At 40.1% G+C, this 14,916-nt stretch overlaps 1 protein-coding gene across 3 annotated transcripts in view; it reads left to right on the forward strand.

The window, feature by feature from the left end:
- Nucleotides 1–14,916, forward strand: part of UBE2E3 (ubiquitin conjugating enzyme E2 E3) — a 57,429-nt gene that overhangs the window by 38,032 nt on the left and 4,481 nt on the right. For all 3 annotated transcript variants that reach the window (XM_042041058.1, XM_042041061.1, XM_042041060.1), the window contains one exon: nucleotides 13,743–13,875. In XM_042041058.1, coding sequence (XP_041896992.1) covers nucleotides 13,743–13,875 — 133 coding nt within the window. The remainder of the gene's footprint in view (nucleotides 1–13,742; nucleotides 13,876–14,916) is intronic.

Here is a 14,916-nt window from a genome sequence, read left to right on the forward strand (position 1 = left end):
CATGTGAATGGGGTCTATATTGGGGTCTATATTCCCGCTTCATACTAAATCCATACAGGTACTTGGTAAGTATCCCACTGAAACAGGTTGTATCAGACTGACAGTCTCCCATGTCAGCAGTACTGCAGGAGCAGAAATACTCAACCAACTCTTCATCTTTTTCACTATATCCCCCAAGAGGAGACATTTGAAAATCATTTCCGTCCTTGTAAATTGCAGACTTGGACGCTCAATACTCTGCAGAGTGTATCTCTACATTGCCACTAGCGTTTATATGGAATAAAATGTTATGGACAAAGTTGTTGCATCTAAGTAAATGTCTGACTTGGTCCACTTCTCTTTTCATCCCCCGTAAGATTTTATTTTAGATTATCCTCAATAAGTGCAGCAATTGAGTGGCCATATGCTTGGCAAAACACATAGATAATTTACAACTGTTGTTTGTATTCATTTTTGTAGTTCTGAAGTTCTTTTAAAAACCCAGCCTAAAGGACTTCTTCCAGAATTAGTATGTTTTCACATAAATCTGGAAATGCCCGTACGTCTGCTCAGATCTCCAGAAAAGTGCATTTAGTTCATTAGTTTCATGCTGAAGTGTTAACATTTTAGGTTGTTTTATTAGGGGAGAACAAAGAACTCCTGCCTTGTTGAAAATTTGTTACACAAAAATAAGGACGAAGAGGTTCCAAAAGAGCTAATGCCAAGCATTGGAAACTGGATGAAGTTGTGCAGATTGGAAAGATTTCCAAGATATCTGGTAATTAGCTTCCAGTTCTTATGGAGTCCTGCCCTGTGAATGCTGCTGCTGCTTGTGATGAGGGGGAAACAGGGGTGAGATGAAGCATAACTCTGAAAAGCTGGATCTTTGTGTTCGCAAATTATCAGTGGGCTATTGAAGAATGTCTGAGTACCCCTTTGGAAAATCAACTCCTACAAAAAAAAAGTCCAGCATTTCTCCCTTTGCAGGATTGTCTTCTGTTCTGGCATTTGCTTTGTGTGATGGGGAGAGGGAAGAAGCTGTCAAAGAGCTCTTTTTGGCTTTTCCTGCCTGAGCCAATGTGCCAGTCTGCCCCACAGCAGCTTGCTGCGCTCCCCAGGGGCTGCACCACAGCTGGGAGTTGGTGGAGCATGACTGACTGGTTACCTCCCCTGCCTGGCCCAAAATGCCAGAGAGGCTTGGCACTGCTGTCAGAGCTGGCACCTGGCAACCTTCTCCACGGAAGTAAGGTAGCACACTCGGGTGCAAGGGACCCAGAGCCAGGCCAGAGCTTGATCCTTTGGTAATTATTATCGTTGTTGTTGCTATCATTATTACTACTACTATTGTTATTTTCCGGCACTGGTGTTTTTTAGTTTCATTAAGGAAGATTTAAGGAAGAAAGAAAACTTGCCATTTGAGTTATTTTTATAAGCTGTCTCTTGGGAGCACTTATCTACACCCTGGTTATAGGATAAGTTGTGTTTCTGGGGTTTCTCAAGTTCAGGTGTATAAACCTTCAAGCGCTGAATGGGAAGAATTGCTGAGACCTGGTGCTTTGCTTACTTGGCAGAGACTTGGGAGACTGCTTCTGTACCCTGTTCTGCCCCTTACCTGTGCAGTCACTTTTATCAAGTCATTGACCTGTCATGTTTATTATTTTGTGTATAAAACAGAATATTGATCTTGTCTTAGATATCTGCACTAAAAATGGTTAAGAACAAAATGATATATTTACTAGTTCTTTTTTTTTGTTACAACTATTTTACCACCTAAACATCAGTAATCAGTCCCAGCGCAGTAGTTACTAGTAAAAATGTTTATCTTTTCAGCTCTGAGTCTATTAAGTGCAATGAGCAGACAGCCTGTCTTAAGTTAATTTTTATAGCAGTGCACTACTTCAAAATTAGGCACTTGCAGCAGAGAAAATGCTTTATTGAGATTTGTTATCAGAAAGAAAATTATTTTTCCTAGACTGCAAATGTAAGCCAATGTGTGGTTAATGGTGTTCACTAAATTATACTGACTGAGAATATGAAGGAAGTAGAGTTATGTATGAATATATAATATTAGGACATGTTGGAAGAGATTATACTTAATTTGTATATGACCTGATGAATTTTGCAGCAGTAGACATTAAGCTTTTCTCTCCACTGATAAATCATGCTTATAGCCTCAAATAAAAACCATACACAGTGTGAGCCTTTTCTTCCTAAGTTCACAGCCATTCCATGTATGTGTTGTGGCAGTATCTGATTCCTGAATGCTGTGCAACTGGTGCAGTTACCTGAGCTATGGAAAGAGGAATTTAGCACCCAGTGTTGGTGCTGTCCATGTGCTTTTGATTTGCTCAGGGTCTGAGCTGCTGTATCCTACTGCAGGCAGTAAACTGTCACTTTCCAACAGCTGCCTTGAATCTGGGCTGTGGGAGAAAATGACTTTTCTTACAATGGAGTTGAGCATATCTTAGTCTAGTGGTACCAGTGGTCCAAGCTCAACAGCAGACTTCTGTGGGTGTCACAGATTCCTTAGCTTGTCCTGAGCCATGGTAGCTCCCTTAGAGGAGGGGTACAAAGCGTTGCTCCCGAGGCTAACCCAAACAGTTTTTGCTCTTTACACTGCAGCTATCTCCACAGAGAACATTTGCTTTGAATATTAAATTATTATTGGTAGAGGAAGCAATAGTCGGACTGGATCTGGCTTTTCAATAAACAGATTTTACTAGGTGAGACTTGTTTCACTCAGATGTTTATTGACCCGTCTTTCCCCTGAAATTATTATTATTTTCACATTTTTCTGTAGTGTAGTACACCTTTGTGGAGTAAAATGAACTCATATCAGACATTGATTTCTGTGTATTTTTATGCATTATGCTTTCTGTATTCCTTTGAATTGCTGTGCTTTTGGAACTAGAGTTGATATTCCCAGGATGTTTTAATGCTTTTTATCCATAAATTACACTTATATATTCTCTGTACCAAGTGTTGCTTCAGCTGTTTCCAGCTCTACATTACACAAAGCAGATTCTTATCCTCAACTGCTTTTGTTTTGAAACTCTCCAACACTCACATTTAACCAGTGAAGTGGACATTGTTGGGCTAATGTTTCAGAACCCAAGTCAAGCCTGCCCTGTCTTGGTACAGGGCAGTTAATGCTCATAATGTTGGGTCACTCTACAACTTATGTACTAAATGAACGTTGTAGAATGGTGTCAGAGAAAGGATCCTGAGCCCCTACTTTATCCCTACTGTAGCTCTGGAATTGCACTTGCAGAATATAATTCCAGCATGTTTTAAGCCAGTTCAGGTTGAGCTACTGCAGCCCCCACTTTTGCCCTCCTCCCCATTGCTGCAATTCTTGTGCTGGTGCTGGCATCCAAGCCAGTCTGCAGCCAGCTGCTGCTTCCAGGAGTCCTGGCAGCAATCACTGTTTACTTCCCAACCTGCTCAGCACCACAGAGCAATTAATATTAAATAATAAATTAGATATATAGAAATTGTCAGCAATGATAAACTTGTCCTCTGTGCTGAATGCCATCATTTTGCTCTAAGCAGAGTTTAAAGCTCACAGCCAGAGTTCCGGTGTTTGTTTCAGATCATGAGTCTTGCAGAAAAAGAAAAAAAGTGAGAAGCTCATTTAATCAACCCTCAGTGTAGGAAATTTTGCTAGCCAGTGTGGAGACAGAACTAAAGATAAACCTCTGAACATTGAACTGTCGTGCTGAACAAGGTTCTTGAGTTTTGGCTAAACAGATTCATGCCCTTTTAAAACTGGTAACTACTTTCAATTCAGATAGCCCACATGGTGACCCCAAGCGTGTTTGGAAAGGAGCTGGACTTGAGAAGGTGTCCCTATTGCATGCAAGGTGGGAAAGGTCTTGATGTATGAACTGGGAAAGGACAATTCTTTTTTTGAAAAATACAGCTTTTTCCTAGTTACAGAGATTTCCATCAGACTTTTATGGCTTCAAGGTAAGCATCCGACACAGGGAGCTATGGCACAGCATTTTTGGTTTGTTAGGCCGTACAATCTGATGTGGAAGTGGATAGAGGCAAGAGGAAGAAAGTATTTAAAAGTAATAAGAGAATTACATTTGGGAGAAAGCTAGAAGGTTAGGAAGACTGGACCAAGAACTGACTTAGATGATGAAAATACAGACTTCTTTTGAACGAAAATATTCAGTGCTTGCTACAGGTTAACGTTCAGGAAGTTAGTATGAAACAACTCTAAGTACAGGACTGATACACATGTATTAGAGGTCATTAAATCCTACATAGGTGCTTCTCTTTCAGAGTTTTAATGTGTGGTAATGGAGGCAGGGTTATCTGGCTGACTGGTTTTGTCTTTACTTCTGTGTGGGCAAGCTAGAACTTTTTTGCTGAAGTTGAAAGCTGGTTTTTTAGAGGAAGGGGAAAAGGCAACTTCTAGCTATATTGCTGTGAAGCTGTGAAGAAGCCCAGTCCTGGAGATCCTGGAGGCAGAGGAGGAGGTTCCACTGGGGGGAGCACTAGGCGTGTTGGGTGTTCATCTTCTTGACAGGTGGGTACACACATTTCAGTGAAGGTGACTTCCCAGCAATTCTATCTTTCTTGGTCCTTCATGAAGTACCTGAATAAATTGTGGTCTGTAAATTGCACTTTATTCTTTTATGATATTAGAATCAAATTTTTCCACAACATTAACACTGGTCACAAGTTTGATCAGAGGCTGCCTTTAGGCTTGAATTGCCAGATGGTGGTGATTCTCTAATTCACCAATGTGCTTTCCATCTTTAAAAACATTGTTCATAGGTGTTCCTTTCAATTTTTGGATGAAGGTACCTGCCTCAGAAAATATAATCTGCAGAGCAGTAGGAGATTTTTTAAATACACTGGTCACATTTTTAATACATTTGGAATTGCCTAGGTATTTGTTTAGGTATTTGATGTAAGTTGATAGCTGGGGATTTCATTTAATTTCATTTCATTAGTTAACTTGCAGGCTTAGTCTGTTGAAAATTGCCCACTTACTGTTCATAGGCATGCGTCTTTGTAAGTTTAGTACATTTTTAAAGACGGCTGTATTTTTAGTTTAATTAGGTCCTTTTGTTTTAACTGTTCTTTCTTCCTCCATCTGAAAGGTGTGCATAAGGGATGTTGGGAATCATAGGGAATCATAATCTCTCTTGACATTAGAAGTGTCATTGAAAATATTGGTAGGAAATCTTAAAGTGGATTTCTCAGTGTCACATAGCTTTTCAACATGAAGATTTTGCAGTGAAGGGTGGAGGTGACTGATGTCTGAAACACCTTGTTGCCACAGAACAACTGAATGACTTACTAATAGTGTAATCTCAGTCCAGTCTACAGGGTAAGGTGATGGTCTGGGATTTGGGAGATTTGCATTGCAAGTCATACTCCACAGCACACATTTTCTGGATGTATTCGTAGGCGGACACCTTAAACTAAGGATGCAAAACTTCTCAGGTACCATGTGATTCTTTCAGTGTGAATTGCTAGAATCAGTATGGAGGCTAAACATACTGATGGATAAAATATGCTTGTATCCCAAATGAGTTTTGTTTGTGTTAGGGAGTTGAGAAGGATCCTTTCTCAAAGAAGAAAAGCAAAATTTTCCATGTTTGCTAAACCCAGGTTCATCAGTAATTTTGAGTGGAAGGAAAATGGGAACTGTGTACCTGCTAGACAAATTTCTTCAATGAAGTGATTTGGCCTAGCACAAATTGAGCTTTATATCAACAGCAAGAAAATAGTGTTTTGACACTATTACTACTGGTCTTTCAACACTGATGAAAGGGAGCTGATCTTTTAGTTTATGCTAAATTAAAGCTTTGTTATTATGAACACATGGCGGAATAGCAGGAAGTGTTTCCCTTTACTGACTGTTCTGCTCTGTGTTTTATTAGGTAGTATGGATAATTTCTCCAGTGTAAGCATATGAGAGGGACTTCTGTGCATATTTCAAGTTAGTTCCTGTTGATCATTTGGTTTATTTTAAATTTCTTCATGCCTGTGTGTCCTGGGATTTCTGTTTTCAGAAACAACTTATGTTTGGTAAACTTTTATGTGTATTGCCTGGGTACAACTCCTCTGTCAAGAGCATAGGCATAGACAATCTGATAGGTTTTGTTGCATGGTTTAAATTAAGTATTTCTGTTGTAATTTACCAGACTGTGTTCTGGTATTTAGTTATTTTTTCAGAAGAAAAATTACAGGAATTCTGCCTCTGTAATTGGCTAGGGTTGTTCTGGAAGATGGAAAGGACCTGCACAAACTTCTAACAGCAGCAACAAAGGTGCTAGGAACTAGGAATGCAAGGAGGAAGAAGCTGTTGTAGCAATGAACCAATTTAGGCATTGGAAAAACTGTCAGCTTTCCAAAATACATTGCTTGGGTTTTCTACATATTACACCTTTGTTGGAATTAGCAAATGATTTGTTACTCAGCTTCCTTTGGTAATAACAGTGTATATTCTTCTACTAATGGCAAGTTTAGCACTGGAGGTTCTACTGGTCTGAAACGCATCTTTCCCTTTAGGGTGATTAACAGCAGATCTGCCCTGGCTTGGATCCCCTGATGGTACAGCATGACGTGACCCAAGTACAGCCACATGTTACATGGTTACATTTACAGACAAAACAGAGCAAGCAAACTAAAGTTCATGCCCTACTCTGGCTGCAGGAGGGCAAATGGCACTTGCTTTCTGAATGTGTATGGTTTGGCCAAGTTAGTTTAGGCTGGATCAGCACTTTGCTTTGAGTAGCCACACTGCTTTTAAGGAGCTCTCAAGTTGCATTTGCTTTGCACAGAGCCATGTCCTTGGCACAAGTCCTGCACTGCTTTACAACTGGCTGAGTTATCAGGGGCTCTATGAGTTAAAAGTAGGTTGGCTGGGGTTTTTTTAACACTAATTTCTAGATTTCATAAGATTTCTAGATTTCATAAGGACATGATAGACTTTAGGGAAGTGGCAGAAGGAAAGACCTGTACACTGAACTAGATCCTTGTGTCCTCATTTCCACAGAACCTCTGTGGATCTGCTAGAAGCAGAAAATAACCTTTTCCAGCAAACAAATGTAGCAGGTAGTTCGGTGGCAGGTAAAATAAGAACAGTAGTAATAAGTAGCTATATAAAGAAGACAATAGACTGAAACTTTTTGTTGTAAAAAAACTGCACATAACATGTAAACTTTAACAACCGTGAGCACCTTATCAAAAAGTGCTTTCTGGATGGGTTTGATACATTGTTATAGGCAGCCCTCATGTGTCCAACCTTAGAAAAATGCTTCAGTCCTAACATTAGGGCTATATTTGTAGCTCTTGCCAGTGAAACCAGTATGCTTTCTGTGTCTAGAGAATGTAGTTCCCAGATTCTGTAAGTAGAGGTGCTTAGGCACTGGTACTGATAATATGAATGCTGAGAATAAGCACTCCAGAGAGCCTTGTAAACAAGGCATTGAGAAATAAAGAAAATGGAAATTGTTATCCATGCTTGTCACAGGTCACAGAACTGAAAGCCACCCACAAACATTTTTAAAATTAAAGTTTGCTTCCTTTCTTGCCCTCTAACCAAAACCACAAGAGTGCCTCCACACTTGAAAAAGAGAATTAAGAAAAAAAGGTAGAGGACAAATTTTCTTCAAAATGTTGAAAATATCAAAGCAAGAAAATAATTTGAGCATCTTTCTATTCCCATGCTTAACATTAAAACATAACTACTGGTAAGTGATTTGTGCTTTCTCCAGGCTTCACTGAGCTACTCTCAGACAGCTTGCACCAGATAAGATCCTTTGGTTGCTTGTGAGATTGTTTTTTGTTCTTTGATTACCAGCAGCATGACAGTGTGTATCTGTAGCTAGATAAAAAGGTAGTGTGCTACAAGATAGCATTGTCTAGCTCTGTTTTCACTCACTTTCTCACTGCATGGAGGGGTGAGGAGGATTTTCTCAAGTGCTGAGCTTAGCAGCTTGAATTAGGAGCCAGGCTCCCCATGCTGCTGGTGAAAAGTAGGTGTCACCGGAGGGAGATGGAAAACCTTGGTGTTAGGGAGTATTTGGATGTTCTTTGTGCTGCCGTCACTCTTCTCTCTACCCTGATTGTCGGGGTAGTCTGAGGGGCAAATGTCAGCATCCACACTAGATATCCTGCATAGTAGATATGAATCTCCACCTCTGTGATAAGTTGGTGTTCCTTGAGCCTAGGGCATTTTTCTTTCGCTGGAAATGTGTTCATCAAGCTCAGAAGCTGAGATGGTGAAGCAGACAGACCCCCTCCAGGTGGGATCTGTGTATTTGCCTGAATTGTATATGCTGATGGGATCTGTTCTGCCCCTTTAGCATCTCGTGGTGTTGCACTGAACTAGATCATCCAACAGCTGTAGCTGAGACGTTGGTGTCCAAAACACAGCCTTTTGTGGTGGTAACATCCTGTATGCCTTTGTTCCAGCAGGAATTGTAAAGGTCAATTTCCAAAGCTGTGTTGAAGATGTTGCAGAACTTCACTATACTGTAGCATTATGAAGTGGATTTTTCAAGCACAAGTTTGTGGAACATGCTTGAGGGCATTTTTCTTTCTTTACTTAGTACCTTCAATTGAAATAAGAAAAATCCAAAAATGATATCTTGTTCCTCTCTTAGAGCACTGACTTCACTTACACTGCTGTAAAAATTACATAGTGACAGAGCAGTGGTTAAGCAGTCTGTGAAGAACTTCAAGAGTAAATTTTGCTGAATCTCATTTTGAAATAAACATTTAGGAAGGATGGAGGCAGTTCTTTCCTTACTTGATTCTCACCCCAGGTGCCCCATTTGGCTTGTTAGCTGCTGCCTGTGTGATCATCAGTAGAGATCTTTCCAGCCTTTACAGTTCTATGATTCTGCCTGCTTGGGTCGCACACCTGAGGGTGGAGCCTTTGAGAAGAGAATGTGTGAAAATATTCTACCACTTAAATCTGTGCCATGTAGAGGTGTAGAGCAGTACCTTTAGTTTTATGATACCAAAGACATTTCTGGTAAGACTGTTCTAGAGTCTGGCAGACTTCACTGTTGGAAGCTTTCTAAAAACAAACACACCCAGCCCCAATTGTATGCTATTGCAAACCCAAATTCTATATCATAATAAAGCATTACACAGAGTTAACAACAAATCTAACCAAATTACATTTGTCTTCATCCTTTTTCTTCTCAATTAGCACAGTCTCAGTACTATGAAGTTGCATTCCATAGCCAAATTTAGAGCCCTGTGTTTTAGAGGAGTGCTGTTGACAGCAGTGCATTTAGCAAGTGCAGAAAGCAAAATGATACCAACATCATGTAAATTGGAAATTTCTTGTCCTGCAGTTAGTTCCATATGGGCAGCTTCAATGCATTTTGATTTAATGAGTTGTAACAAAAGCTGAACTTGGATTTCTGTGACTACTGCATCGGGAGTCTAACAGGCTTCTTGCTGGTGTGAATGCTGCTGCATTCACTTGAATGCTCTTAACACTGTGCTGGAAAAGCTGTTAGTCATCTTCAGGAAGCTTGAGAGCCAGGGTTCAGCAGAGTTAGGTTTGAAAGACCTGGTGTGAACCCTTGGGCCTCTAAAGTTTAACCTCATGTCTTTTCAAATTCACCGTCTGAAGCCACACTTGTAAATTAAATCTATTCAGTGGACTAGCTTGGCTACAGCATGGTTATAAATCCTTTGTCTTATCTGAATCAGGTATCCCCGAGTGAAGTGACAAAATGGATATTTGCTTAGGAAGCAGATGCAGACAGTTCACTCTAATTTATTTTTAAAAAGCAATCCATGTTTAATGTATGAAGTAAACCCCCTTAATTTTGCAAATAATATTTTTTCATTTCAATTAAATTGCTTTGTTATTTTGTCTGAGATTTGTTTAGCCCATATTGCAAAAAATTAATCAAGTGGACTTTTTATTGAGAATACAGTATTGGTGCCTTTACCGAATTTGTGATGTTCTGAAGCTAATTTAGGAGGACAGCAGGCTGTTCGCAATGGGCTGCACTTGTATGCTCTGTAGCTGAAACACTGAAGTTGTCATCAGACCTGTTGCTCCATCAAGATTTTGTGTTTTAAAGGACTGGATAGAGGAGGATTTTTTGTCCATGTAGATTCTACAAGGGAGGCTGGAAGGAGTTGGGTCTGTCTGATGAAAGGAGAAGGGGAAGAAAACCATGGAAGTTCCCCATTGTAGTGCTCTGTCTGGAGTGTTCTGTCCAGTGGGGCAGACAGCGCGGAAGAGTCGTAGGCTGTCAGTCATCACAGTTCTCAGGGTGTAAGGTGAGATGCTTGCAGCCTGTGCTTGCAGTAGGAAAGTCTCTTGAACACCATGAGAGCTTCTGGGAATGGAGAGCTCAAAGACATCCCCTAGAAGGCCTCCTGTGCCAGCCTCTTTAGTGCCCAACAGGAGGACAGTATTTCTACTGGTTGTATCAATAGAAAATATTAATAGAAATATTCAATAGAAAATATTTTCAATAGAAAATTATGGACAGAGTAAAGCTTCCTTATTCCCAGTTTTCAGCCTGGGTTTTTTGCTGTTCTCTGGGAATGGAGAAGCAGCTCCCTCCCCATGTCTTTCTGCAGCCCTGAGCCGATGCTCTGCAGTGATGGGGAGCCGAAGGCAGTGCCTGCAGCGGGGCTCTGGCTCTCGCTCGCAGCTCGGACACCACCGAGGTGTGAGCTGAGGCAGGGCTGCACTTTGTGCTCTGCCTGCAGGCAGCCAAGTGGGTGTAACCCCGCTGGCCTGTCCTTGTGGGAATCACTGCAGGGGCTGACACTGCCGGGAACAGGTCTGCTGTCCTCTGCTGAGTCGTAGAGAAAGTGGGTTTGTTTACTTCCAGAAAAGATTACTTTGGCATATATACAGAAGACAAAAGTTGAGTATGGCTGGCTGGGGATGATTCCTAGTGGAATACACAGGTTGCAGAAGTCAAATGAGATGTCTTGACTCTGGTCTGTAGTCTTGTGTCTCCTCAAACCAATAATGTAGCAATTGCAGAGATGCTTAGTGAAGCAGGTGTATCTAGCTAGCGAAGCAGGCGTGTCTTTTATGCCACTTGGAAGTGAGACACCACTTGGGCTGTTAAATACAAATTTAACAAATCTCAATCAGATATAATGATTTAGCATTTTAAAATTTTCTCCTTTCTCTGAGTGCACTTACTGTTGAAGCTTTGTGTTTCTGTTGACATTGCAGCAATCTTTCCTCAGCAGTTAGGATGAGTTTCAAACAGCATTTTCTTCTGCTTACAAGGTTAGGGCCTTGCAACTCTTCTCGTATTATAGCCCCATCCTTTCCTATATTTCTGGTGGTAGCATGGAGGAGGAGAGGAGATAGTAACAGGCAGAGGGCCATGGCACTGGGCTTGTTTCTGCCAGCTCATAGATGCCCATGCTCTGACTTGGTAAGTGATTACCAAATAGTTGGACCCTGGACTGGTGCTGCACTTAATCATGACTGATTCATTGGGCTGAAATATGTCACTGATTTGATACATCCATTTCATTAATCTGATGGAATTGCATCCAGCTGTTAGAGGTGTATGAAAGAAAAGTACCTGACATGCAGGGCAAGAGCACTAACCTCTGCATTAAACTATAAAACAGTCATTAGGACATCTAATGCTGAAATTAAATTGCTCCACAGAAATTTGGTTTTCAAGCACAATACTAATTAGCTGTAAGCTTGATGAATGTCAAGAATTAATTGAAACATTTCAATGGCCTGTGTGGGTTTTAAATATTGTCATTATTGCCCCAGTATTTTCAGTTCTTACACTAATTGCTTTTTAGGGATCATGAATAAAATTGTCTTCTGGAGTGATTGAAGGTACAAATGGTTCATTGCATTACCAAAAATGGACCTGTTTCCTTCTGGATTTCCCTTTTTTTCCTTAAAATGCATCTAGTATTTTTCTTCCATTTTTATGCATGCATTGCAAATAGAAAGTAAGATTTTAGACCCAAACTTTATTTTTGACAGCACTTGTATGTTTTCTTTCCTAGCTGTGCTCTGGAGGCCAGCATTCTCTTGTTACCTACTTTCATTTTGGCGGCAGGAAAATAGCTACAGCTTCATAAAATAATTTTTTGTTTTTAATTAAATAGGATGTCATCCAAATTTCATGATTATTTTATCCTGTTTGTGAAAGAACTGCAACATTTGGTACATGAAATGTCTGCAAGATAAAAAACATCTTGGAAAATTATTAATTGAAAGAGAATTCATAATCAAAACCAGCATTTGTTTTTTTCTCAATTATGATCTTAATGTAAAAATAGCTGAATTTTTCATGTGGGGATTGCAGATCCATAGTGCAGACTGCTCATGTTCCTTGTCTCTGATGAGTGTCTCGGTGTTGGAGTACCCAGTAAGCGTGAGTGTCCAGCAGGGCGTTACAGACTGCAGACATACGTATGACGGATACATGGGGTGACACGATGTAGGGAGAGCCTTAACACTTGTAGGGAGGCTCCTGTGTGTGTCGTGCGATTCCAGAGCCACAAATCCCCAGGCTGCAGTGTGGTGCCATGCCTCGTCGCTCGCTCCATGTGCAGTCACATGTGACAGTCCTGGGGGCTTGTTCCTTGGCACCACAGAGGGAGAAGGATGGGGCTGCTTCAGCATGTCTGTGAAATGGAGGTGGTGCCTGGGAAACTGTCTAGGAGGGGAGAATGGAAAGGATCTTTTGCAGTGCTGTGTTATTGACTTATCTGCATAGACGTGATCAATCCACTGTGTCAATCCAGCATGAGCTCAGTGCTGTTGCTCTCCATAGCAGTCAGTTCAGTAAGTTTGGATCTCAGCAGGGCAGATTCAGGGCCCTTTGTGGAAGGCTAGGTTAATTTTTATCTAGACTTGCTTAAAGATTTTATTTTTTTTGGTGGTGGTTTCTGTGGCGGGGAGGAGGGGGAAGGGTTTATTGTTTGGTTAGGATTTTTTGTGAGGAGGTTAGATGGTTATTGTGTGATAATAACATTAGTGATAGCTCAGAAGTTGAGAAAATTCTGGTCCCTTATCCATTCTTTCAAAGCTTTTCTTTAGTAATTAATTATGCAGTAACCCTTCCCCTAGTGAGAAATGCATTCAGTATTGTACTTCTTAAAATAAAGTATTTTTGGCTCGTCTCATTGCCGATTGCCCAGAGGCATAACACAAATATATCCTGAAGAAAACAGTTATTTGGAATGACAGTGCTGTAAGAAGCTCAATTCCATGTTACTTGATTCTCTCTCCCTTCCCTAGTTTTGCTGCCCAAGGGTGTAACACTTCACTCTAGCCTACAAAACAAGTAGCAATAAATGGGTATCCATATGCTTGAAAGCCACATTTTTTATGAAGATGTGATCTGTTAAATGCTTGGAGAAGATGAATGTGGTCAAGACGTAAAACTCCTTTTGTGTATGAATATGATGGCATTGAGAGGGTGATTTAGAAAGGGTGATGAAAGTGATGTAGAACCTCAGAGCAACTACCTACTCAAGAAAATAGATCTGGGGGTAGGTTTCAGACAGTGAAAGTCCCACAGTTCATGGTCATTCTGTTTCATTGCTGTCTCTCCAAAAGGACAGCAGAGTCCCAGCTTTTGTGCCAGTTTAAAACACTGAGTCCACTGAAATCAGTTGGAAATTCGGCAGGTGTTAAAAATTGTCAAATGGTTTTTATTAAACAAAATGAATGCCCAAGGAAATCCATAAAATGCCTCTCTCAAAGGTACATCTGACTCTTTCTTTCCCTCTTCTCTTTTTCCTTTACACAGTGCCGGTCCTAAAGGAGATAACATTTATGAATGGAGGTCTACTATACTTGGGCCTCCTGGTTCTGTATATGAAGGAGGCGTTTTCTTCCTGGATATCACATTTTCATCTGACTATCCATTCAAGCCACCAAAGGTAAGGGTAAGGTTTTTATTGTGCTTATCATTTTTTAATGTGAGAAGAATGCGGCTTGCAGCCAAGTGAGGGCTCATCACTTTCTGAATATCAAATTTGTTTATGGTCTCTTGAAAACTACAAGGTCCAAAATCTTGGCTTGCAGTCTCAGAAAAATCCTGTCTAATTTACTTCTTGATTACCACAGTCAATACTGATTTCCAAACTTCACCAAGTGATAAATGAGATGAAAATTCTGATCAAGAGGTAAGATTCAAGAAATTGTAGTTCTATTAGAAGACAACACAAGACTTTCTTGTGTTTCCTTCTTCTCATTCTAGCTACTAAAATGCATGTATAATAGTCTTTTCTGTTATGAGCCAGATTCTATATTAAATATTATCATGTAATTTTTAACAAAATGAGAAAAAAACTAAAATGAGTTCACATAGAAAACTGGAGTGTTATATTGTGACTTAAAACTGGGTAAATTAGTGTGATGAATTTCCATTATTTTAAAATGTCTATTTACTGCTGCTAAAACCAGCAATCTTGTTTGATAATGTTTTTGAGCAAAAGCTATTTTTATTAAATTAAACTAATCTTAAACTAAAATGTCAATTCCTTGCTCAGAAATAGTATGGACACCTAATAAATTGTAATTTACTAATGGATATGAAAGAATTTAAAGGTCATTCCCTTTTCCCCTCCCTTAATGCCATATTACAACTCTTGACCAAGTCACCAGAAAAGACGCTGCAAAACTCTCACAACTTCACTGCATTCTACCACACAGCATTCTATGACTTACAGCTTTGGGGGCTATAACTTTGTTACTATAAATTTAATACCTTTTTTCATTACCAGAATGATTACAACGTAAAGAATATACACTCTGTATTTCACATTTCTCTGTAACCCACAGCATTTCATATGTTCTGAATTAAGAATGTTATACTGAAGTGATGCACAGTTTTAGACAAATTCCTCATTCAAATCTTGTAGATATTTTTAGAGCAGGATAGTTTTGGAATTTTTAGGATACATTGTGGGGGGGGGGGG

The sequence above is a fragment of the Corvus kubaryi genome, unplaced genomic scaffold, assembly GCF_017639235.1.
Source record: "Corvus kubaryi isolate FWS band 111438036 unplaced genomic scaffold, C.kubaryi_AGA036_p1.0 37396, whole genome shotgun sequence".
NCBI classification, from domain to species: domain Eukaryota; kingdom Metazoa; phylum Chordata; class Aves; order Passeriformes; family Corvidae; genus Corvus; species Corvus kubaryi.